General features: G+C 37.7%; 1 protein-coding gene across 4 annotated transcripts in view; it reads left to right on the top strand.

The window, feature by feature from the left end:
* Positions 1–23850, top strand: part of DIP2C (disco interacting protein 2 homolog C) — a 534437-nt gene that overhangs the window by 320487 nt on the left and 190100 nt on the right. For all 4 annotated transcript variants that reach the window (XM_004454050.4, XM_004454048.4, XM_004454049.4 and 1 more), the window contains 2 exons: positions 2617–2742; positions 9895–10104. In XM_004454050.4, the coding sequence (XP_004454107.1) occupies positions 2617–2742; positions 9895–10104 (336 nt within the window). The remainder of the gene's footprint in view (positions 1–2616; positions 2743–9894; positions 10105–23850) is intronic.

The following is a 23850-nucleotide window of genomic DNA, read 5'->3' as shown; positions in this document are numbered from 1 at the left end:
ATTCCCGTGCCGCTGACAACAACAGAAGGGGACAAAGAAGACCCAGCAAATAAACACAGAGAACAGACAACCGGGGTTGGGGGAGGGGAGAGAAATAAATAAATAAATAAATTTTTTTAAGTTAATGTACCAAACCAAAATTGCTTGATTTTTGAAGAATTAATATACTTTCTCACCTCATGGATGAGACCCTTTTGTTTTAAGCTGTTATTAATACAAGTCAGTTACGCAATCATCAGTTTTTGATCTGGGAGTTTAAGAAAAAAAGTGAGAAGATTTTTGTCTTAAAATACTTTGTCTAGTTCAGGAGAAAAGAGAAGTTCACACAAAAACAAGATAAAACCCTAAATAAGTTAATAGCATGTGGTATATAGTGTATTCTAAAATGGGATTATCCTGTAAGTATCATGAAATTGTAAAATGACCTGAGGAATGATAGCAAATGGAAAGCATATTTGGCAAAGCTGTGTTGGTCTGCTCAGTGCTATTTGCTTAATCGCAAGCTGCCCATACCACCAAGATGCACTAACCAGGTGAAGGTCCCTACCACATTTAATGCTGGAGAATACCAGATCCTCTGTAGTCTGTTGGCCTCGGCCAGGCACAAAGAAGGCAGTTAATCTTTAACTGGGGTCTCGGGAGCTGGTCCGATGTGGCCTCAGTGGAGGGTCCGGAGGTGCTGGTGGTCTCTGCGTGGCAGGGATGTGGGCGACCTCACAGCATAGCTCGGGCATTGGAGCCGGCAGTTGGAGTGACTGCGTTATCAGTCTGCCTCGGCTGGACACTCACCGCCAAGGCTTTGGGTTTTTGTGCCTCAGAGCTCTGGTCATCAATATTTTTATCAAGAGAGTGCCCCTCTTGGCTGGCACCCAGCCAATCCATATCACATCTCGCAAAAATACCTGTTAAAAAAACATGTTTTTCTCAATTTGCTTACATTCTAATTGTGGTAAACATGTTTACAATATTTTTGGAATTCAATATTATCATTTCAGAATACAACCAGGAGTCAACACACCGTTCTGTAAAGGACCAAATGCCAATTTTTTTTTTTTTTTTTTTTTTTGGCTTTGTGGGTCATCATGGTCTCTGTCGCAACTACTTACCTCTGTCCTTGTAGTGTAGAAAGCATCCAAAGACTCTACATACGTGATGAGGTGTGGCTATTTCGATAAAATGCTATGTACAAAAACAGATGACAGTGTCAGTTTGGCCCCCGTGCTGTGGTTTGCTGGCCCCTGCTCTAAAATATTAATCTGGTTCCCTGGCAGCTCCTTGTTGTAGAGATCGCTGTTAATCATGGTGGAGTTTTAGGGTAGGCTCCATGAAGGAGTTAAGTGTCTATATGTTCATAAAAGATATCACTGACTGGCACAAAGGAACAATTAGAGTGTAATAGAGTGTCGAAAAGACGTGAACCCTACCCTTCACATCCTTCATAAAGTCCTAGCAATGCCACTTAACAGTTTTACGAGTTCGAGAGAGTTTCCTGACAGGTTTCTTCATCTGTAGAATGGAAATAATCTGAGTATCTACTCCATAGAGTTGTTGGAAATATTGTGAGCATAGCCATATTATCTTGTCTATGGGAAAGCCTTCTGTTCCTGTTTTCCTGCAGTCTTCTTCACAGCAGCTGGCATCAACCCACCAAAATGTAAATCAGGTCATGCCATTCTCTGGTTTAAAATCTGCCAGTGGTCTCCTGTCATGCTTAGAATGGGATTGAAATGATTAAAAGTGGCCTAATGCCCTCATCCTGATGAGTCCCTCTTCCCTTGACCAATGACTTTGATTTTTTGCTGCTGTTGTTCTCCTTTCCCCCAACACCATTCCTACTCTCAGTTTAGGGCCTTTGGACTGGGTACCTTGGAGATTCTCTTGACAGCTGCTGGCTGGTTCATTCTTATTCAGATTGAGAAGTCTTCCCTGACCTCACAATTCAAAGTAACCACTCATTTATTCTGTTATATCCTATTTTAATTCTTTACTGTGATTGTTGTCTGACTCTTCTAACCTATATGAGATATCATGACCATATGTCTTATTCACCATTGTATATCCCTAGAGCCTTTGGACATGACTTTACAAAGTAGTCATTCGATAAATATTTATAGAGTAAATGAATTAACGTAATGTGTCAATATACATACAGTGTCTTAACTTAGTGCCTGGTTCATAAATGAGTAATCAGTAAATGTTAGCTATAATCATTACTAACTACCTATAAGGTGAACATATGTCCCTTCAAAGTACCTTGAAATATGTGGCTTGATAACGTGATGTATAGGAAATATCTGGTGATCAAGATCCATTCACTCCAAGAAAAACCACACAGCAGTTTGCAGCCAATATGTGATTACTTATACAGATTCTGATGATAAATGAATCAGTAAATGTCCTGGAATGAATTTTAAGGTCTTTTTTTTTTTACCAGAGCTTATAAACTAGTAGGGTTTTTTAAAACCTTTTTTCCCTTTCTCAACCGTCCATTTATGTCAGTTTCAGTAGGAAGATAAATTTTGCCAGAGGGCCAGAGGAAAAAAGGAGTAAAAGCATGGGGCCTTTATAATGTTAACTGAACAATGGAGTAATTGAGCTCTTTTCTGTTTGTTTTAGACGTTCATACTGAAGCTGTTCAGGCAGCTCTCGCTAAACACAAAGAACGAAAGATGGCAGTGCCTATGCCCTCCAAACGCAGGTCCTTGGTTGTCCAGACCTCGATGGATGCCTACACACCTCCAGGTGAGCACATGCTCTCACTGTCTTCTTAACCTTGATGAGCTTGTTGTTAGAATTAATGGGCCACTGCTCCACCCACCGCAGTCTTTTTAGCTTTCAAAATAATGATGCCGTAATTCACGTTTTGTGAACTGGAAGCCCAGAAACAGAATACATATGTACTCTGAAATAAACTTGGAAGGAAAATTAACACTATGCATATAAAATGTATATTAATTCACAATTTAAACTTCTGAGACTCATTAATATTACAATAAAACACTTGTAAAGTCTTAATAATTTTACTCATTTAAATTCTTCACGTAGCAGAAAAGAAGGAACTCCATAGTATTAATTTAGTTGCACTTTTCTTCTGTTTAGACTGGTAGATACATAATGCCAATGCCTTTAAAATATAAATATGGTGTATTTAGTTTAGTAAACGAAATGAATTAAAAACTTTGTTATTTAAATCAGTTTTTATCAAACTTCTATAAAGTGCCAGATAGTATTTTTGTCTCTTTGGGCTAGAAGTCTCTGTCACAGCTACTGAGCTCTGCATAGACAATATGTAAGCAAATGGGTGTAGCTGAGTTCCAATAAAATTTATTTATAAACCAGGTGGCTGACTGGATTCAGCCCATGGACCTGCAGACCCTCAACTAAATGACTGACTCTAATATCCCAGTTATATTTCTGTTATATAATCTTGCTTTTATTTCATCTTAAATTTTATGTAGCTACTTGAGTTCTCTACATCAGTGTCCCCAAATAATTACTATCTATGTTTCATAATCTTCAAAACCAAAGTGAAGCAGAAAGCTAAATTATACAGATATGTATTAGAAACATAAAGGATTAAAGCTATTTTACTTGATATTTTGTTTTTGTGGTTTTGATTGCAACATTTCATTTTGTCATTCTGTCTTTTGTACAGACATAAAATTAGCATACTGCTTTGAAAAGTTTTAAACACCACCATTTAAAAATTTTAACATTTATGTTTTTTACATACAAAAAATCTTATGGTGCTAAAGGAACAGTTGAATGCATACAACACTTTTTGGAGTATTTACATATTTGAAGGACTAGCCCTGACTGTTTGTAAGCACTTGAAGAGGATAGTAGAAGCACAGACTTCAAAGCATACCAGTGGTCACGTATATATCAGTATTACTTCAAACAGCTCCAAGTAGTCAACTTTACATGTCTTTCAAACTTGAAGTAGTAAGATTCATGGAATAAAACTTAAATACCTTTGTGGTTTGTTTTTTTTTTTTTTTTTTTTTTTTTTACAGATTACGCAAGCCAGTCCTTTTTTGCTAATTTGCTTACCCTTTTCTTTATGCTTTTCCACAAAACATATTTTGGGGTTATTTAAAAACAGCATAATTAACCTGCTTATTTCTGTTTATTTAGTTTATGGTCAAAATTTATATTGTGATGAAAAGAAACTTATTTTCTATGTGTTATGTGGATAACAAAACAGGATGGCCTCACAAGGGTAACAAAATCTTAAAGAGCCTGAGATTCATTAATTTTTCTGAACCACTTTTTATCAGGAAAACAATGGATTTAACATGCAAGAAACTATGTGATTGTTCATGTATTTGCTTATTTCACATATTGAATCCATCCATTGAGAAATGTTGTTGTGTCATCCATGATTAAAGGCAAGCTTTAAAGAAAACAAACCTTGTCTTTGCAAAACATGAAAAGAATATTATTGGGAATGTTATTTTTGGTGAAAATTTGCATTTAATTATTTGACTAGCATTTTCATGTACTCCATATAATACATTTTGTAAACTTTCAGGTTTCTTAGTGGTCCTATCACACAAGATAATTTAGGACAATCATAAATGTCAATGCTATCATAATAAAAATTGTATTCATATAACCTATTTTGTGCTTAGCCGTATTTTGAATATTTATAGCTGAACTTGCTTGAACAAAATCTGGGATCAACTGTATTTTCTCTCATTCTGTTTTCCTTGGGTTTTGGTAACATTTGCTAAAATTCATCTCGTGTTCACTGCTCTTTAAAGAATATTCTTGAAATTTATGTACTCTGAATGAAATGACTTGTTGCTGACCAGTATTGTAGTTTGGAAAAGATCTAATTAGGGTTACTATACTACCATTTTTCTAGTAGAGACATTTTCTCTTAGGTATTATCTGTGAAAATGTAAGAATAATTTGCCAGGGCTTTTTCTAACTATATAGTGGAGAAATTGGTACTAGACTAACCCTCCCACTGTAAACAACTATAAAACTGCCCAAAAAAAGGGGAAAAAACCCTGTATTTAGACAGTGGACCACAGGCAAAACAAGACTATGATACCCAAAAGAAGGAAAACTTACAAGGTGAGCCCCACAATCCCAAGTTCTCTGCCTAGAGAGATTTCAGACTGTGGTGCAGAGAGCAATGAATTCTGCAAAGGGGTGGGGGTCCCGAAGTCCTTGCATCATGAGGGATGGGTTGTATTTGTCAATGGAAAGACCATCTGTGTGTAATTAGATGGCATCTACTCCAGGGTTCAGGGAGCAGAACAGAGACACTATTCCTGACACTATACTTGTGAATACTATTGAGTGCCATTGAAGTTCTGTCACTATTACAATGGCTTTTTTTTTAAGATGTATTTTTTATTAGTTTCTCTCCCTCCCCCCCAGTTGTCTGTTCTCCGCTTCTGTTGTTGTCAACGGCATGGGAATCTGTGTCTCTTTTTGTTGCATCATCTTGCTGCATCAGTTCTCCATGTGTGCAGCGCCACTCCTGGGCAGGCTGCACTTTCTTTTGCACTGGGTGGCTCTCCTTACGGGGCGTACTCCCTGCATGCGGGGGGCACCCCTGCATGGCAGGGCACTCCTTGCATGCATCAGTGCTGCATGTGGGCCAGCTCCACATGGGTCAAGGAGGCCTGGGATTTGAACCGCAGACCTCCCGTGCGGTAGACGGACGCCCTAACCACTGGGCCAAGTCTGCTTCCCTTAATGGCTTTTTAATATATATGGCATCCTCCTGAGACACAAGAAAGGCTGTACTTCAGGAATGTGGAATCTGCACTAGAATAAGTCATATAGTATACCTACAGTAAGACCAAAATCCAAGTTCCACGAGGAAGCATAGGGGAGACAGAGTTTGAGGGTTGTGTCTTACCAAGTTAGAGGGACTTGGGAAACACCTTGGACTTTCTACAGATCCACACTAACAAAGATAATCAACTAGTTTTTGAACTGCCTGTTGAAACAAGACACAAAAGCCTTCAGAAGAAAATGACTGGATTTAATCTCCTCAACATATTAGCCACAATGCCTGGTATTCAGTAAGCAATCACTTTTATATACAAAGAACCAGGAAAATGTAATCTATTGTCAAGAAAAGAATTCAATAGTAAATGAACACAGGATGGTCTTCATTGTCATAGTGACTTTTAAACACATGAAATGTGGCTAGTCTGAATTATATTCAGTATGTATGAAATATATACCAGATTTCAGAGACTGAATATGAAAAAAAACCAAAATATTTCATTTAAAATTTTTATACTTACAGCTGGAAATGCTAATATTTTGGGTATTTTGAGCTAAATAAAAATATATTATTAATCATACCAGTTTCTTAATATGTTTCTTACATGGCTTCTAGAAAGTTTAAAATTATATATAAGGCTCTAATAATTCTATTAGATAACCTTGGTATAGTTGGATATAGTAGAAGAGAATTCTTTAAAAAGTTACAAATATTTGTTTAGAGAATCAAATAAAAATATAACAACTAAAAGAAAATGTTGCATTAATAATTGACTTAGGCAGAAAAAGAAAAATATAAAAGTAATAGAAACTCTAGAATTGAAACATACAATACTGAAATGGAATTTCACTGGATGAGAACATCAAAGTGGAGATGAAAGGTCTGAAGGGGAGGCTTTGAACTAGAACTTGAAGATAGATCTATAGAAATTAACCAAACTGAATAATAGAAGACAAAGAAACAATGAACAGAACTTCAAACACCCATGGAAAAATATTAACATATTAACATAATTGGAATCCAAGCGTGAGATGGGAGTGAAAAACAAGGCAAAAAAATATTTGAAGGAATAATCGTCAAAAGTTCCTCAAATTTGGGAAGCAGTTGTGGCTCAACTGATAGCATGTCTGCCTACCATATAGTAGGTCCAGGGTTCGGTACCCAGGACCTCCTGACTTGTGTGGTGAGGTGATCTACGTGCAATGCTGCCATGTGCAAGGAGTGCCATGACACACAGGAGTGTCCCCCATGTAGGGATGCCCCCCAGACACGGAGTGTGCCCCATGTGAAAAAAGTGCAGCCCACACAGAACTGCCACCGCACACACAGAGAGCTGACAAGATGCAAGATGACCCAACAAGAAAAGCAACACAGATTCCTGGTGCCACTATGACAAGAATGCAAGTGGACACAGAAGAACACATAGCGAATGGACATAGAGAGCAGACAATGGGATGGATGGGGAAATAAATAAATAAAACTAAAAAAAAAAAAGTTCCTCAAATTTGATGTAAAACAGCAACTTACAGAACTTAGAAATTCAATGGCGCCCAAGCAGGATATTTATCAAAAGAATCATACCTAAGTTCTTAATAGTCAAAGTGCTGAAAACTAAAGATTGGGGAAATCTTGAAAGTAACCAGAGGTGAGCAAACGACTTCACATACAGGAGAGCAATCATGTGAATGATGACTATACTAACATATATAGATACAATGAAAGCCAAAAACCAGTGGAAAGTCATCTTTAAGGTGCTTTAGCACTCATATCCAGTGAAAATATCCTTCTTAAACAAGAATGACTCAAAGATGTATTCAGAAACATGAAAAATGAGATGGTATTACCAGTAGAACTACAAGCATACTAAGGAATTTCCTTTAGGCTGAAGGAAAATATCAGGAGAAAATTTGGATTTACAAGAAGGAAAAAAGAGGAAATAAATAGGTAAATATAAAAGTATATTTTAACAGAATAAAATTTTTAAAAATCTGTGGAACTATACTACACAAATAATGAACCCTACGTTAACCATGGACTTTAATGGTATAATTATAAAAATGTGCTGGGAGCAGATGTAGCTCAGTGGTTTGAGCACCTGCTTCCCATGTACGAGGTCCCGGGTTCAATCCCTGGAACCTCTTTTAAAAAAAAAAAGTGCTATCATCAATTGTAACAAATGCCCACACCAGTGCAAGGTATTGGTGGTGGGTGATGTATGGGAATCCTGTATTTTATGCACGATTCTTCCATAAACCCAAACTTCTCTATTTAGAAAGTGGGACCAACAATCACAGGTAGGAGAAGGGCAAGTTAGTGGAATTATACTGTTGTATGGTTATTAGTTTGCAAAGTGGAAAATAGAAATTGAATAGAATTGACAAGCAGGGACATCCTTGCCTCCTTCTCATCTTTAAGGGGAATGCATTCATTTACCATTAAGTGCAATATTAACCATGTATTTTTCATAGTTGCCCTTTATAAGGTTAAGGAAGTTCTTTCTATTACTAGTTTGCTGAGAGGAGTGGGTGTTATGTCTTATCAAATGCTTTTTGAACATCTAATAAGATTAAAGTGTGTTGTTTTCCCTTTGTTCTATGAGTATGTGATGTATTTTTTTAATTTACATTTAAATGTTAAATCATTATTAATTCCTGACCACAGTGTTAATTCCTGGTCATCACTTGGTCATTCATAGCGTATTTTTTATGTATTGCTAGATTTGGTTTCCTAAGATTTTGTTCACTATATCATGAGGGATATTATTGAATAGTTTTTGGGTTTTTTTTTTTTCATGTGTGTGAAGGCAGAGTGCGATAGTAGATAAGAAATTGTAAGAAGGAGTGAGAGAACTTTCTGTGAAGATAATGTTCATATCTGATAGGGTTGGTGGATATATGTATGCATACACTTGTGAAAAGTCATAAATGCGTATATATGTAATATGCAAATTTTAATTTTTATTAGTTATAACTCAGTTATTTTAAAATGTGGGATAAGGGAAAGAATACAGTAGGTTCTACTATGATTGTTGCTTTTTTAACAAATTCACTTTTTAAAAAATTTCCAACAGCCCAGTCATGTGCCAATGATAATAAAATAATAGTGTAAATATTCTTTACAGCTATGGTTAAAAAGCCCTGTGTCTTGATTTAAGATTGTCCTTAATGTTATCATTAAATATACTGGAGCTGCTAAAATGCTTTTTACCTCCTTGCATCTCATATAACTTATCTATAGGTAGGATATCCTAAATGTCATTCTCACATTGAAGTCTTAAATAACAAGTACACCAATACTTCATTCTTGAAAACCTTGCCCCTAAGTGAAATGTTATTAAATTTAAAATATCCCATCAATTTTAATGCAAAAAATTATGCTTGATCTCAACCCAAAATATCCAAACAGTTTTCAAAAAAAAAATCACTGAATAGAGAAGACAAATTTTTATAAGAAATAAATAATGTAGAAGTAAATAAATGTAGTTTGTATATAAAATGTAATGTGATAAAGACTTATCGTCCTTAGGAGTGGAGGAAGAGAAGACTTAAGTATGTAGTGGCTGGTAGGGAGGGATGTGAGGGAATCCTTTATTGTCAGATGCATTCTTCTTTCTTCACCAAAATCCCAACCTTTTGGGCGATTCATCATTATCTTGCACTCAAACTGAACTTAAAAGTAATTAATAGCACAGAAAAATAATTCAGAATAGAATAGGGCTAAAAACAATCATGCATTGAATCACATGAAAGTAGCATATGTAGTTAACATCTCTTAAAAGTGCTGTCATACCATTCTTACTTGGTTTTGCATACAGAACACGTTTAGTTTCTTTCCAGGCTGTTGCATGGAGGAAATTGGAGAGTATTTCTTTGTCTGAGATTGTAATGTCAAAATAAACTTCTGATAGCACATTTATTTTAATATGATTTTGGATGAAAAATATCATTAAATTACAAAGTTCATTCTCTGAAAAATGGTGTAACTTTTTGAGTGTGTTTAAAACACAAAGTTATTAACTGAACAGTTATTAGGTGAAGTAAGTCTGCATTGCAATAGAGTTCTGTTTGGAGAGGGACTGAAGATTTGGGCATGTTTCTTTGCTATAATATATAGCAAATCGTGTCTCTTTTTACATGTAGATACCTCTTCTGGCTCAGAAGATGAAGGCTCGGTACAGGGTGATTCCCAGGGCACCCCCACCTCCAGCCAAGGCAGCATCAACATGGAGCACTGGATCAGCCAAGCCATCCATGGCTCGACCACATCCACAACTTCTTCTTCTTCCACGCAAAGTGGGGGAAGCGGTGCTGCTCACAGGCTGGCTGATGTCATGGCTCAGACTCATATAGGTAAGTGTACTTGTCTGGGAACGCTATTTGCCTTATATCCAAATATGCTTCTTATTCTCATTGTCAGTATTTAAATGACTACCGGAGAACCATATCCCTTAACCATGTACCTTTTTTGATTGTCGTCTTCTCTATATACATAGTCTGTAAAATCCATACAGTGGAAAGAATGAAGAGCCTCAGATGCTTCAACTCCAGGGCTACTGTGGTTCTACTGTTTGTTGGAACCCTTGGTTTTAACTATTTTTTGCCACCCATATCTGCTACAGCTAGAATTTAGGAGCTTTCTGTTCTTAAAGGAATGTGTTCTTGTTCATTAGGGGAAATTACAGCCATTTCTAATGACTTGTTTTCTTCTCACTTATGCCGAAATATGCTCCTAAAGAAATTTTAATAGTGTTGATAAGGCAGGGAAGTTTGAAGTAGAGTTTCATTATTTGGGGAATCATTTAGGGAAGTTGGAGGCCTTTAATCAGTACTACTTTATATTGTTTTTGGCTACACATTTCTAGATTCTTTTTATTTGTTTGCTTCATGTGATTTTGTATGTAGGTTCTATAACAAGTGAGGACTTCTGTATTGGAAAAAGTATAATATTTGGAAGCATTTTCCTAAGTTGTTTGAAAGTAGCATAAAATAAGAAGTATTAGATGAAAAGGGTCAGAGCTTATTTGATGAGAAGTGTGACTCTATGACACTTGGATAAGTTACACATTTTTCTGCCTCCACTCTGATCTGTATTGTCTTGTGTTTGCCAGGGAAATGAGTCCTTCTCTGGTATAATCTGTTTTGATCTGTTTTCAGCTTTCAGTTAATATTTTCAAACATTTCAGTAATGTAAATTTTTTTATAAAACCACCTTATGGTAAATTATTTGCTTTGAATATAGCACCAAAATAGTTTATTGTGCTCTCTTCATTAAAATAACAATATGGCAAAAGGGTGGTTAACTGATCCAAAAGGAGACCTATGTATACTGAATATTGTAGTTGATAGTGGAAGAAAATACAGATAACAGACCCTCCTAGTCATATCTGAACTACTTTAGGAAAACCTCATGTTTGAAAAAAAATCTAAGTTTAGAAAACAGATATAACAAATGAATTACATTCTCTGTATAAACATCTGGGGCTCCAGAGTGTTTATTTCTAGATCATTAACTACTTGACGGAAATGCAAAGGAGTTTCAAGAAATTAGTCCCAGTAGCACTCAATCAAAAATAAAATTAAAGTAAAAGTATCTCTGTCAATTTAATACAAGAAATGGGGTGATGTCTACTGGCAAAAACTCAGGCATCCAGTCAGGACATCTGGATGGCCTAGTCTTAGGTTTTCCATTCACCAGTGCCGTGATCTGCAGAAGTCACTGAACCTCTTGCTTTAGTTTTTAGATTATTTTTTTTTAAAGAATTTTTTCTTTGTATCTCTCAGAATTGTTGCGAATGAAAGGAAAACATAGACATACTCTTAAAATTTTTTAAAGTATACTAAAACACAAGTGGTATTATTAAATTTTAGTTGGAGCAGGTGTGGCTCAAGTGGTTGAGCACTTTCCTCCCCACAGGCGGTCCCAGGTTTGGTTCCTGATACCTCCCTTTTGAAAAAAAAAATCAAAAAACAAACAACAAGCGAAAATGGTAAAACCAACTCAGGGAAGCTAATGTGACTCAGTGGTTGAGCGCTGCCTTCCCACGTTCAAGGGTACTAGGTTTAATCCCTGGCCCCTGATACCTCAAAAAAAAAAGTTTAATACATTTTTAGGAACAGGTACACAATGCGTACCAATAACCTCTTTTTGAAATCACAGTATGCTGAAAATTTAACAGAAAAGTGGCCATTAAATGTTTTCAGATAACATTTCTTCTTGTGCATATGGAACCCAGAAACATAGCCTAAGTTCTGTGAGCATGCTTCATCTAGCACCTATGCGGATAGGTCAGAGAAGTAATTTCCCTGCCTCTCCCTCTTACCCTCAGTCTTAAAAGCATTTGTATTCTGCTTTTTTAAGGTCACTTTTAAGGAAGATACTCAGAATCTTACCAAGAGAAACACATATTTAGGAACAAATTAATTACTGCATTTGATTCTCCCTTTGTGAGTGAAATACTGGAGTAAATTATAGCATAGAGAATTAAACTTATTCAAACTATGTAGGTTACATTACTCATGTACATCAAGTTTCAGTGTGGCCTACATATGGCTTTTGAGCATGTGATATTTCAGTAATTTTTAATTTGATACAAAAATAAGTTCCTAGAATTTCTGTGAATTTTCTGTAAATATGAAGAGAGTTTTGGGAAGAAACCAATGGCAAAAGAATGAAACTTGATGAGAGAAGGGGAATTAAAATACTGCATTCCTGTGGCAAAACATAAGAAAAAGTCAGTGAAGTAACTGCCACCCAATCTTTTATTGGAATCATCAAAAAGCTACTAATAAGAAAATTTGTGTGGGTGTGCATGTTTTAAAGAATTTTGGGCGTAGTATACCACTGACTTGTATTTGCTAATCTTTATCATGACGTTTTAAGGTAGTTTAGAGACTTTTTCCCCAAATGGGAAAGAAACATGTAGGGCTTAAATACTTCTGGGTCATGAGGAATCTGCTGCAAAGTGTTATTACTCTTGTTACTTAGTTGTTTGTTGAAACAAAATCTGAAGTCCTTTATGGTTGTTTCACCATGCTGACAATTAGTAGGGAGGCTTTATCCATGTTTCAAGAGCCAAAGCATTTAGAATATGATGCAAAATCCCATCCAGTTTGTTTTTTTAATCCCCTGCTGCACCACTTGCTGTCAGATCTTGCATCATGGGCTTGTTACTTTCATAGTTAGGAGCATCAACTCCAAAACATTAGCCACTTGAAGACACTAAGTACCTTTTCCTGGAACTAAGAATGTGCACATTTACAATACAAGAAATGGGACCTGCTGTCATAACTCCCAGTATCACAGAATAATACATTGGCTTCATTGCAGGCCCTCCCCCTGCCCATAGTAAGAATCAGACACGAGTCATCAGAAAGTGTTTATAAAGAAACTTTGGGCATGTAACTTTCTTGAGACAATTAGAAAAGAAGGGATTAATACCCCTGAATATTTTATTTCTTTAACTGTATAGGTAAGATTGAAGAGAAACTGTATTTATTAATACATTTCCAGGGTAAAAAATAAGAACAAAACAGATGACATTTTTATGTATTCAGAATCAAATTTTGTATATTTAGGAAATCAAAGGACCTTTCCTGTTTGCTCTTCTCTCTCATTTTCTGCCTACAAATATATTAAAATCTCCGTAATCTTCAGTTAATGTCCAGATCTGAAGAAATTGTCCCTTATGTATTCCATCAGCATGTGTTGGGATGCTTTCCTATTAGCCAAAAATTCATAGAAGTAATTGCCATTTCTAGAGTATTTTAGATTTCGGTTGATATTAATTCTGTGTTCAATGTTTGCTGTTTATGCCAGCAAACAAATTCTCTTTAGATTTCTTAGGTTTGTCCCTGCTAAGGAGATTGAAGTCAAAAGGTAGTCATATACACAGCAGAAAATGACTATATAGTACATATTTGTTACATAATTAGTCCAGTGCCAGGCAGTTGTAAATTTTGATTCTGGCTTCTGCTCTACTAGGAAATTTATTAAGCATGTTGAATAGCCACCATTGTGATAAATTACCCTAATTTATTTATTTATAATTATCCAAAGTATTGGAAAATTCTTTTATAATCTCCTTATTGATACTTTTCAAACATTTATAAACAATTCTCAAAATATTAACTACATCTTGAGGATGATGATTCTGTATGCTTAGTGTTGGGCCCTTCTCTTGGCTGAAATCCAAAGGAACACTAACAACCAAACCCTTCCCTTCCCTGGGGCTTTCTTGTAACTTGAGCTTTTCCTATATTCCACTGTCTTGGCCAAATGGTCTGTGTTCCAGCTACTTGTGTGTGCTGTTGTTTGACAAAAGCAGCCACAGACAACATGTAAACAGATGGGCATGCCTGTGTTCCAATAAACCTTTATTTACAAAAACAGGTGGTAGGCAGCAGTATGGCAGCTCCTGTTTTAGAGAGTTTTAAATCTTGCTATTGAATAAGCAAGCAATGGATCTTATGAGATAAAATCAGGCAGAATGGAATCTCTTTAAGCAGTTATATATTTCGTGTGGCCTGTTTGGATAATTCATGCTAAAAGGAACTTGGCTTGAAAGATGAAGGTCTTCAGCTATAATACCTGGAGGAATTTAAATCATCTGGCCCTTTAATCTCGCTGGAGTACTATCTCCGATGAACTGAGTGGTTCACCTTGTACATCTACCATAAATAAACTAGTAGCACAGCTCTTAATTCAGGCTTTTAATCCTGCATCATCATGTTTAGTTGATAAGTAATACTGACATCTACAGAAATATACTCACTGAAATCAGGCAAATGTCACTTTTTTTTTTTTTTAATTCTCTTTGTCAGAGGTCTTTTGATCACTTAATTCTTTCCTGTTCAAAATATCTCCATATCTTTATTCTTTTTTTATTCTATTTCCTTTTCTGAGGAAGAATGCATGTTCCTTCTTTCCAAGATTCTTCCTTTCATATTCATTTTTACTTTTGTAACATATATCCAACCTAAAATTTCCCCCTTTAACCACATTCAAATATATAAATCAGTGGTGTTAATTAAGTGACAACTTTGTGCTTCCATTGCCATTCTCCCTTGCCAAACATTTTTGTCACCCCCAATAAAATTGTCTGTCAATTAAGATTTAACTCCCCAATTCCCTAACCCCTCCTCAACCCCTGATAAACCTGTATTGTAGTTTCTGACTATGAATTTATGTACTGTAATTATTTCATATCCATGAGATCATGCAGTATTTGTTATTTCATATCTGGCTTATTACACATGACATGATGTCCCCAAGGTTTATCCATGTTGTCACATGTATTAGAATTTCATTCCTGTTCATGGCTGCATGATATTTCATTGTGCGTATAGTCCACATTTTTTTTAATCCATTCATTGGTTGATTGACACTCCATCTTTTGACAATTGTGAATAATGCCACTAGAAACATAAATATGCAAATATTTCACGCTTTTAAAATTTTTTGAGGATTGTTTTGTGAACTAACGTGGTCCATCCTGGAGAATGACCCATGTGTACTTCAGAAGTATGTGTATACTTTTGTAGGTACAGTGTTCTGTTTATGTTGATGTAATTCATTTGTCTTTTGGTCAAGTACTCTATTTCCTTATTGATTTTCTTTCTAGATGTTCTATCCGTTGACAGAGTGTTCTACTAAAATCACTGACTAGTAGAGGTGTCTTTTTCTCACTTCACTTTTGTTGGTTGTCTTGGGTATTTTGGGGCACTATGGTTAGGCGCATAATTGTTTCTGATTGTTATTTCTTCTTGGTTGATTGTCACTTTTTATCAATATATATTGCCCTCCTTTGTCTCTTGGAACAGATGTTGACTTAATGTCTATTCTGCCTGATACTACTATAGCTGTCTCAGTTGTCTTGGTTATTATTTGCATGGAATATCTTTTTCCATCTTTCACTTTCAACCTATCTGTGTCTTTGCAACTAAAATGTGTCTCTTGTAAACAGTATATCGCTGGGTTGTGCCTTTTTTATCCGTTCTGTCAATCTCTGTATTTCTACTGGGGAATATAGTTCATTAATACTCAGTATTATTATTGATAAGGTTAAGACTTATTTCAGCCATTTTTTCCTTTGTTTTTTTTTTTTAATATATCTTTTTTTTCTCTTTTTCTTTATTGCACCCCCTTCTATGATGTCACTGATTGATCCCTTCCTCATTCTGTGTCTGTGTATTTTTAAAATACTTTCTTGGTGGGTACCCTTGGGTTTGAATGAAACAACCTAAGTTTATAACCTACTAGTTTGAAAAGATACCAACTTAACTTCAGTAACATATACATTCTCAGCCCCCATTTCGCTCTCATTCCCCTCTTTATGTTGTTTTGTCACGTATTACCTCTTTATATATAGTTTGTGTGTCTGTTACAAGAATACATGATTATTATTCAATGGTATTCTGACTTTATAGGAAATAAGAAGTAGAATTATAGTCTAAGGATACATTGCTATAAGGTTTACCATTTACCCTTTTAGTTACCTTTATTGAACATTTTCCCGTCTTCATGCTGCTCCAAGCCAGTCTTTGCTGTCTTTTCCTTTCAACCCGAAGCTCCTGAAGTTCATTCATGATAAACTCTGTTCGTGTTTATCTCTGTCTGTCTTAAACTCTCCCTCATTTTTTTTTTAAAGATTTATTTATTTATTTAATCCCCCCCCCCCTCCCCTGGTTGTCTGTTCTTGGTGTCTGTTTGCTGCGTCTTGTTTCTTTGTCCGCTTCTGTTGTCGTCAGCGGCACGGGAAGTGTGGGCGGCGCCATTCCTGGGCAGGCTGCTCTTTCTTTTCACACTGGGCGGCTCTCCTCACGGGCGCACTCCTTGCGCGTGGGGCTCCCCCACGCGGGGGACACCCTTGCGTGGCACGGCACTCCTTGCGCGCATCAGCACTGCGCATGGCCAGCTCCACACGGGTCAAGGAGGCCCGGGGTTTGAACCACGAACCTCCCATATGGTAGACGGACGCCCTAACCACTGGGCCAAAGTCCGTTTCCCTCCCTCATTTTTTTAAATTCATTTTTTAAAAATATTACATTAAAAAAATATGAGGTCCCCATTCATCCCCACCGTCCCCACCCCACCACTCCCCCCGCAGCAACACTCTCCCCCATCATCATGACACATCCATTGCATTTGGTGAGTATCCCTCATTTTTGAAGGACAGTTTTGCTTGATAAAAAATGTTCGATTGGCAGTTTTTCTCTTTCAGTACTTTTAAATCTATCATACCACTGCCTTCTGATCTCTGTGGTTTCCGATGAAGAATTGACATTTAGTCTTATTGAGGATCCCTTGTATTTGAGTAATCACTTTTCTGTTGCGCTTTCCGAATGTTCTCTTTGTCTTTGGCATTTGACATTCTGATTAGATGTGTCCTGGCATAGTACTATTAGGATTTATTCTGTTTGGACTTTGTTGCACTTCTTAGACATGTTGATTTGTCTTTTGTAAGAGTTGGGAAATTTTTGGCCATTACTTCCTCAAATATTTCTTCTGCCCCCTTTCCCTTTCCTTCTCTTCTCCTTCTGGGACTCCCATTGTGTGTTTATTTATACTCAGGATGCTGTCACACTGTCCCCTGAGCTCTACTCAGTTTTTCTATTCTTTTCTCTATCTGTTCTTCTGACTGATTTTGATTGTTCTGTCTTCTAGTTCGCTGCCTCTTCCTTCTGCTTGTTGAAATCTGCTGTTGTATGCTTTCCATGTAGATTTAGTCTCCATTATTGTGTTTTTCATCCCAATAAGTCCTGTTTCTTTTTTAATTTTTTAAATTAATCCCTGCCCCCCTCTTTGTTTATGTTCACTGTCTGCTCTCTGTGTCCTTTCGCTGTGTTCTTTCTGTGTCTGCTTATATTCTCCTTAGAAGGCACTGGGAACTGAACCTGAGACTCCCACTTGGGAGAGAGACGCTCAGTCTCTTGAGACATCTCCACTCCCTGCTTTGTTGGGTCTCTCATTCCTCTTTGTGTTTCCTTGCTGTGTCATCTTGTTGAGTCAGCTCACTGTACCACCCCATCACGCCAACTCGCAATCTTGTTCATCTTCTCCAGGAGGCATGAGGGCCCGAACCTTGGACCTCCCATGTGGTAGGTGAGAACTCAATTGCTTGTGCCAAATCTGCTTTCCTCTGTTTCCTTTTAAACTTTCTAATTCTTTTTGTCTGTACATTGTCTTAATATCCTTTAGCTCTCTATCATATTTAGTTTATTTCTATCCATATTTTCTCCAAGTCCTTGAATTGACTTTGTAGATTTGTTTGATGTTCTTGGATTAATTGTTCCAAGGTCTGTGTGTCTTCTGAAGTTTTAATTTGTTTCCTTGAATGAGTCATATCTTCTTGTTTCCTAGCATGACTTGTGATTTTTGCTGATGTCTGGGCATCTGATTATTTTGATGTGTTAACTTTGAAAGTCAGTGTCTCCCTCTTGCCTGTTGTTTTATTATAGATTGTCTGTGTGTTAAGATCTTCTTCAATGCTTGGTCCAGCTTATACTGCACCTTTAGAACGACCTATGTTTGTCCAGATTTTTCTCAGGTCTTTTGACCCTTTTTCCTGTCTTGGGCATGTGGTGCAGCTTTTAAGATTGATCTTCTGGGAAACGGACTTTGGCCCAGTAGTTAGGGCGTCCGTCTACCATATGGGAGGTCCGCGGTTCAAACCCCGGGCCTCCTTGACCCGTGTGGAGCTGGCCATGCGCAGTGCTGATGCGCGCAAGGAGTGCCGTGCCACGCAAGGGTGTTCCCCCCGTCGGGGAGCCCCACGCGAAAGGAGTGCGCCCGTGAGGAAAGCCGCCCAGCGTGAAAAGAAGGAGCAGCCTGCCCAGGAATGGTGCCGCCCACACTTCCCGAGCCGCTGACGACAACAGAAGCGGACAAAGAAACAAGACGCAGCAAATAGACACCAAGAACAGACAACCAGGGGAGGGGGGAAAATTAAATAAATAAATCTTTGAAAAAAAAAAAAAAAAGATTGATCTTCTATTATGTGCAATTATATCACCTCCAGGAGAAGATTTTCTTTCTTCTGTTCCTTCTCCAGGACTCCTGGTTTGTTCTATTTGTTTTTGTGTCGGTTTTCCTCCCAGCAGCTATGGTTTCCCAACTGCTTTTCCAGGCTCCTTGCTCCCTTTCCGTTACAATTTTCAATCTTAGGGGTGTACCTTGCCTTAGAGCAGTTTAGTTTTCCCTTTCATCTGTGAGGCTTTTTGTCTCTAGTAACTTCCATGCTAGGATATCCCACCCCAGGGAGCCAGAAGGGGTCAGTGTTCAAAAACCACACTTTTTTGTTCAGGGGCTCCAGCAGTTAGAGAGTGGATTGAGTGCCTTCATCTCTTCTCAGCAGTTCCATTGCAGGTCTCTTTCTTACCTGTTGGATATACCTGACTGTTTGCTGCATGGGTTCTACCCTGGGTCTGTGAGACCTTGGATCCCGTGTCAGGAGTTCTAACGCATTGCTGTGCATGCTTGGTGATCAGTGACCAGAGCAGGAAGCACCAGGCTCACTGCTGCTGCTCTGTGACTTTTTGAGCAGGGGGGACCAAGTAGTGGGGAGGGCCTTGCCTGGCCTGGCAGGTCCAAATTCCAGGTTGCAGATCCCCTATCATCTTTTATGGCAAGTTGTCTTTTCTTCTGTGATGCAGTGTTTGTGGAGTCCTTTTCTAGTCTCTGTCATGCTGCAGACTTCCAAGCAAGTTGGCCCTATTATTAGTTGTTTCTGAGAGGAAACTTTTCCAGGGATGTCTTCACATTGCCATCTTGCAGATGTTGCTCTTTATTCTTTATGGTAGCTCCTCCCACCTCCTGCTCAGAGGAATCTCTCTCTGTTATCCCTTTTCTCTTTCATTTCTTGGTGCTTCCCCTCCCACCCCCCACCCCCTCCAGTCCTTGCACTTACTTCAACAGCTTATTTTTCTCCTCCTCTCTTGGCTTCCAAGATACGATCTCTGCCAGCTGTCCTTCCTTTTTGATTATTTCTTCTACTTTTGGTGGTTTCTTTCTCTTCCTCTTCCTACCCTGTCTTTCTAAACTCTTGCTAACTTCATCCATTCCTAGATTTTAAAAGGTCACTTTCTTTTCTATGACTTACAAAATTTACATTTCCAGCCTTGGACTCTTTCACCAGTTTCCACATTTGAGTCTCCCTGTGAATTCTGCACCATGAACCTCAGCATGTACCTTGACATTAGCTTGTCTAAAGAAGACTTCCTTGATTTTTCCTCCTAAGACTTCTTTTTTTTTTTTATACTAATGAGGTCCCCATATTTCCACATACCTAAGCTCAAGACCTCAGTCATCTTCAGCTCCTCCCATTTCCCACATACCACGAGTGTTCCCATTATGGGCGTAGTTACCACAGTTTGTCTTGTAAGCCTTTCTTCCCCTCCCTTGCTGCTACCGCTACACTGGCTCCAGACCTCCTTACCTCACCTCTGGACTGCTGCAGTACTGTCTAATCTCACTTTTCTTTGCCAGCTGTAAACCTCATTGCCCTATCAGTATTATTAAAGCACAGGTCTGACACCCATCTCTTTTCCAAAAAAAAAAAAGGTTTTCACCCCCAAAACTATTTTATTTGGATATAATCCTTAAAATCAGGTAACAAATTTTGGGTCAAAAGTATCCTAATCCTTCATTTACTAACATATCACCTTGCATTCTGTAGAAATATCTCATGAGTCTTACTTGCTTACACTTTGATAATGGAAATGCACCTATCTGTTTACATATTTTTTTTTCCCGATGTTTAAATGCATTAACTCAGACAATACTGACATAGTCATTTACACCTTTATGCAGAAGAGTTGCACAGATTTTTTCATGGAACTCTTGAAAGGAAAGGTCCAGCATAAAGGGGAGAAAAGACAAAGAAAGGAAAGTCTCTGAGCCTGAACAAAAGGGAGCCTGAAAACGATAGCAATGATTGCCTTTTCGTTGTGTGCTGTCAGGATACTGTGTAGTTTATGATTTAGTTTTTTTGGCCATAACAAAGAATAAAGGTAGTTTTCTCATTTTGCAGATGAGAAAACTGAGACTAAGAAAATTCAGATATATTGCTCAAGGTCATACAGCTAACAAGTATTTGAGCAGGGAATCAAATTCAGATCTGTCAAACTCAGTTGTTGCAGTCTTCTTTAACCAAACAACTTTATTTGAGCTTGACTCCACTTGTTAGAAAACAGAAAGAAAACCCCTGTTCAGAGAAAAACCCAATTAAACATTGCATAAACACTGAACATTTCAGAGTCTCCTTTTCTCTTTTCACAATACCATAGGATCTTTGATCTGCACAGGCTTTGTGATAATGTAGCCTTTCAGCATTAATTTGAATTTGTGGATAAAAATATCAAGAAGTTAAAGGTTTCTGTTCTAAAATTAGAATGTACTTCCTAAAATTTGTCTAACAGCAGATAGCACATCTTTATGGGAATTCGATGGCATAAATGTGGGTGAAAAACAGATCTGAAAACTGAGATCCTGCTAAAGTCAACCTCACCTTCAGAACTTTGGGTAGAAGAAGTGGTTGAAGATAGAACTACTAAGTAGTTTTGTAACCATCTCTTGGTTTAGGGTATAACTGATTTACCTGCAGATTTGAAAAGTAATTATGCACCACTATTAGCAGTATTGTATATAAACACATATGTGTAAAATGGAAAATTATTCTGTGTTAGAAGATAAGGATTAACTGATAGCATTGTTCTGTCCCCTGAGTGAATACTAAAGGAGTAAGGTAGCTGCTTGGATATAATAAATGATTTTTTTTTTTATCCTTAGCTACCAGAATGAATCCTCAAGTATATTATTTGTCACTTTTGATGAGATAGCATTTATTTTTCCCACTTAAGGTCTGTTTCCTTACTTTAGTGAAAGTAGATTTCACTCTAGTGAAACTGAGGAGGAAAACTCCAATCTCTTTTTTTCTGCTTAATTAGTTGCAAATGGAAGAAGGCTTTAGTGCAGTGAGTGGTCAAGGTATTCAGTCTCCAGAAATAAAACCAGACAAGGATTTGGCCTTCTTTATATCATGTTAATACAAAAGTGGATGCTCTTTGACTCCCATGAGTGTGATCGCTCTTTCCTTTCCTTATTATTCCAGATTGTTTTACCCTGAGTCATCTTTCATCTAGATTATGTATAATGCAGTTATATTTTCTTTGGGGATTTGCATTTGACAGAAACGAAGCTTCACCAGCCTGTGCTCTTGTAATTCCAGTGAATGTCTTGGTTGTGAATCCGAGTGGTTTTGTAGCCTCCCTGTGTACCAAAAATTGAACCTGTGGGGGAGGCCATGCAGACTGGACATAGAGCTATCCAAGTCTTAACAGGCAAATGCCTGTCTCTCTCTTTTCATCTCCATATTCTCATCAGGGGTACATGGTTTTCCATCACCCTCTAGAAGACAACAGTGATCACATCTACTAGGGTGGTCTGATTAGGCTGTATCACAGGTACTCCCTTTACAGGTAGGCTCATTTTTCTTTTTTTTTCTTTTCAGTGAACAATGACTGTATAATTCACTGCAGAAAACTTGGAATTAGACATTCTTAATGTATGAAACATTAGGAAATTCAAATTAGTCAGTGTTTGAAGTTCCTCTGAGTGTTTTATTCATTATCCATGTCAGTTAGTGGGTCAAAAGCACACTGATCTCTCCATATTAAAACCAGATTTTTCATTTTTCTTCTTTTCGTTTAGAAGCTATTTGGGACTGAAAAATCATTTACATGGCTTAAAATTAGGATGTATCACCATTGGACCATTGGGGCTACCAATTATTAATGTTTCCTTTCAGCCAGTGTTGTAACTGGAGCCATTTTATAGTTATCAAGTTTCCTTTAATTTTTTAATTCATGTATTCATTCTTTAAACTATTCACTCATTTGTTGAGCACATCGGATGTGTCAGACAGTAGGCTAGACTAGGTAGTAAAGCTTCAGTGTATTAGTAGGACATTATATAACTATATACCCAACAGGGAATCAGACTGAGTCAGAGACTTGCCAGAGAGTTGCAAGGTAATTAGAATGGAAACAAATCAAGGAAGCAAATGGAATTATCAAGGCAGTGTTCAAGAGGAAAGGCCAACCGGTACCCTGAAATTTGTCGTGGCTGGGGTATAGCTGAACACATGGGGTAGACCATTACTAATTGGCACAAGTAATGGATTAAAACCCCAAGAGTAGGAGGAGGGAATGTCAGGGAGTAAGATAAGGGAATTGCCTGTGTTAAGAATGGAATCATAACAAAACTTGCAGCTATACTTACAAAAGATAGTTTAATTACATGACCCTCTGTGGCAGTTTGAATTTGGTGAATACCCAAAAGAGAAAGATCATGTTTTTAACTAATCTATTCCTGTGGGTGTGATGCTCTTTGATTGCATTAAATTTGGTTCAGGGCCCTTTGATTACTTGATAAGATTGCCTTAGGGCTTTTGACTCAACTGTGTCACTAGGCATGACTCAGGTTGAATTTCTGTCCTTTTGCTGAGTCTGATAAAAAGGGAGAGGCAGAGACACAGATACCGGAAAAAGAAGCCACAGTTTTTGACCCTGCCCTCTGAGAGAGGACTCAAGGGTCACTTAAGCAGGAAGCCTCCAAGAGCTGGGGCCCATGGAGCAGCATAAGAGATAAAAAGCCCCCAAGAGGCTCAAAGAGCTGAGGCCCAGGGAGAGACAAGCCATTTGCCCAAGGGCTTGCAGCTGAACTCAGGAAGAATGCGCAGCAGTTGAGACAGAGGAGGCCTGGAGGAGACAAGCCCTATCTATGCCTGGTTGCCCTCAGCTGAGCTCAGACCTCGGCCAAGATCCATGGCCATCTTGCTTCAACATGTGGTAGCTGGCTTTGGTGAGAAAGCACCTATTATGGTGCCTCAATTTGGACTTTTTATGGCCTTGGAACTGTAAGCTTTTAACCCAAATAAATCCCCTTTATAAAAGCCAACCCATTTCTAGTACTTTGCATTGGCACCCCTTTGGCAAACTAAAACACCCTCTAGTTGTCCTTTTGTGTGGATCCAGATTCTTGAGGAACCCATGTCTAAACTGCTGAGAATAATGATGTGAGGACAGATTAAGACAAAACCT

This window comes from Dasypus novemcinctus, chromosome 5 (genome assembly GCF_030445035.2).
Source record: "Dasypus novemcinctus isolate mDasNov1 chromosome 5, mDasNov1.1.hap2, whole genome shotgun sequence".
Lineage (NCBI taxonomy): Eukaryota > Metazoa > Chordata > Mammalia > Cingulata > Dasypodidae > Dasypus > Dasypus novemcinctus.
This window is presented reverse-complemented; position numbering and strand designations above follow the sequence as displayed.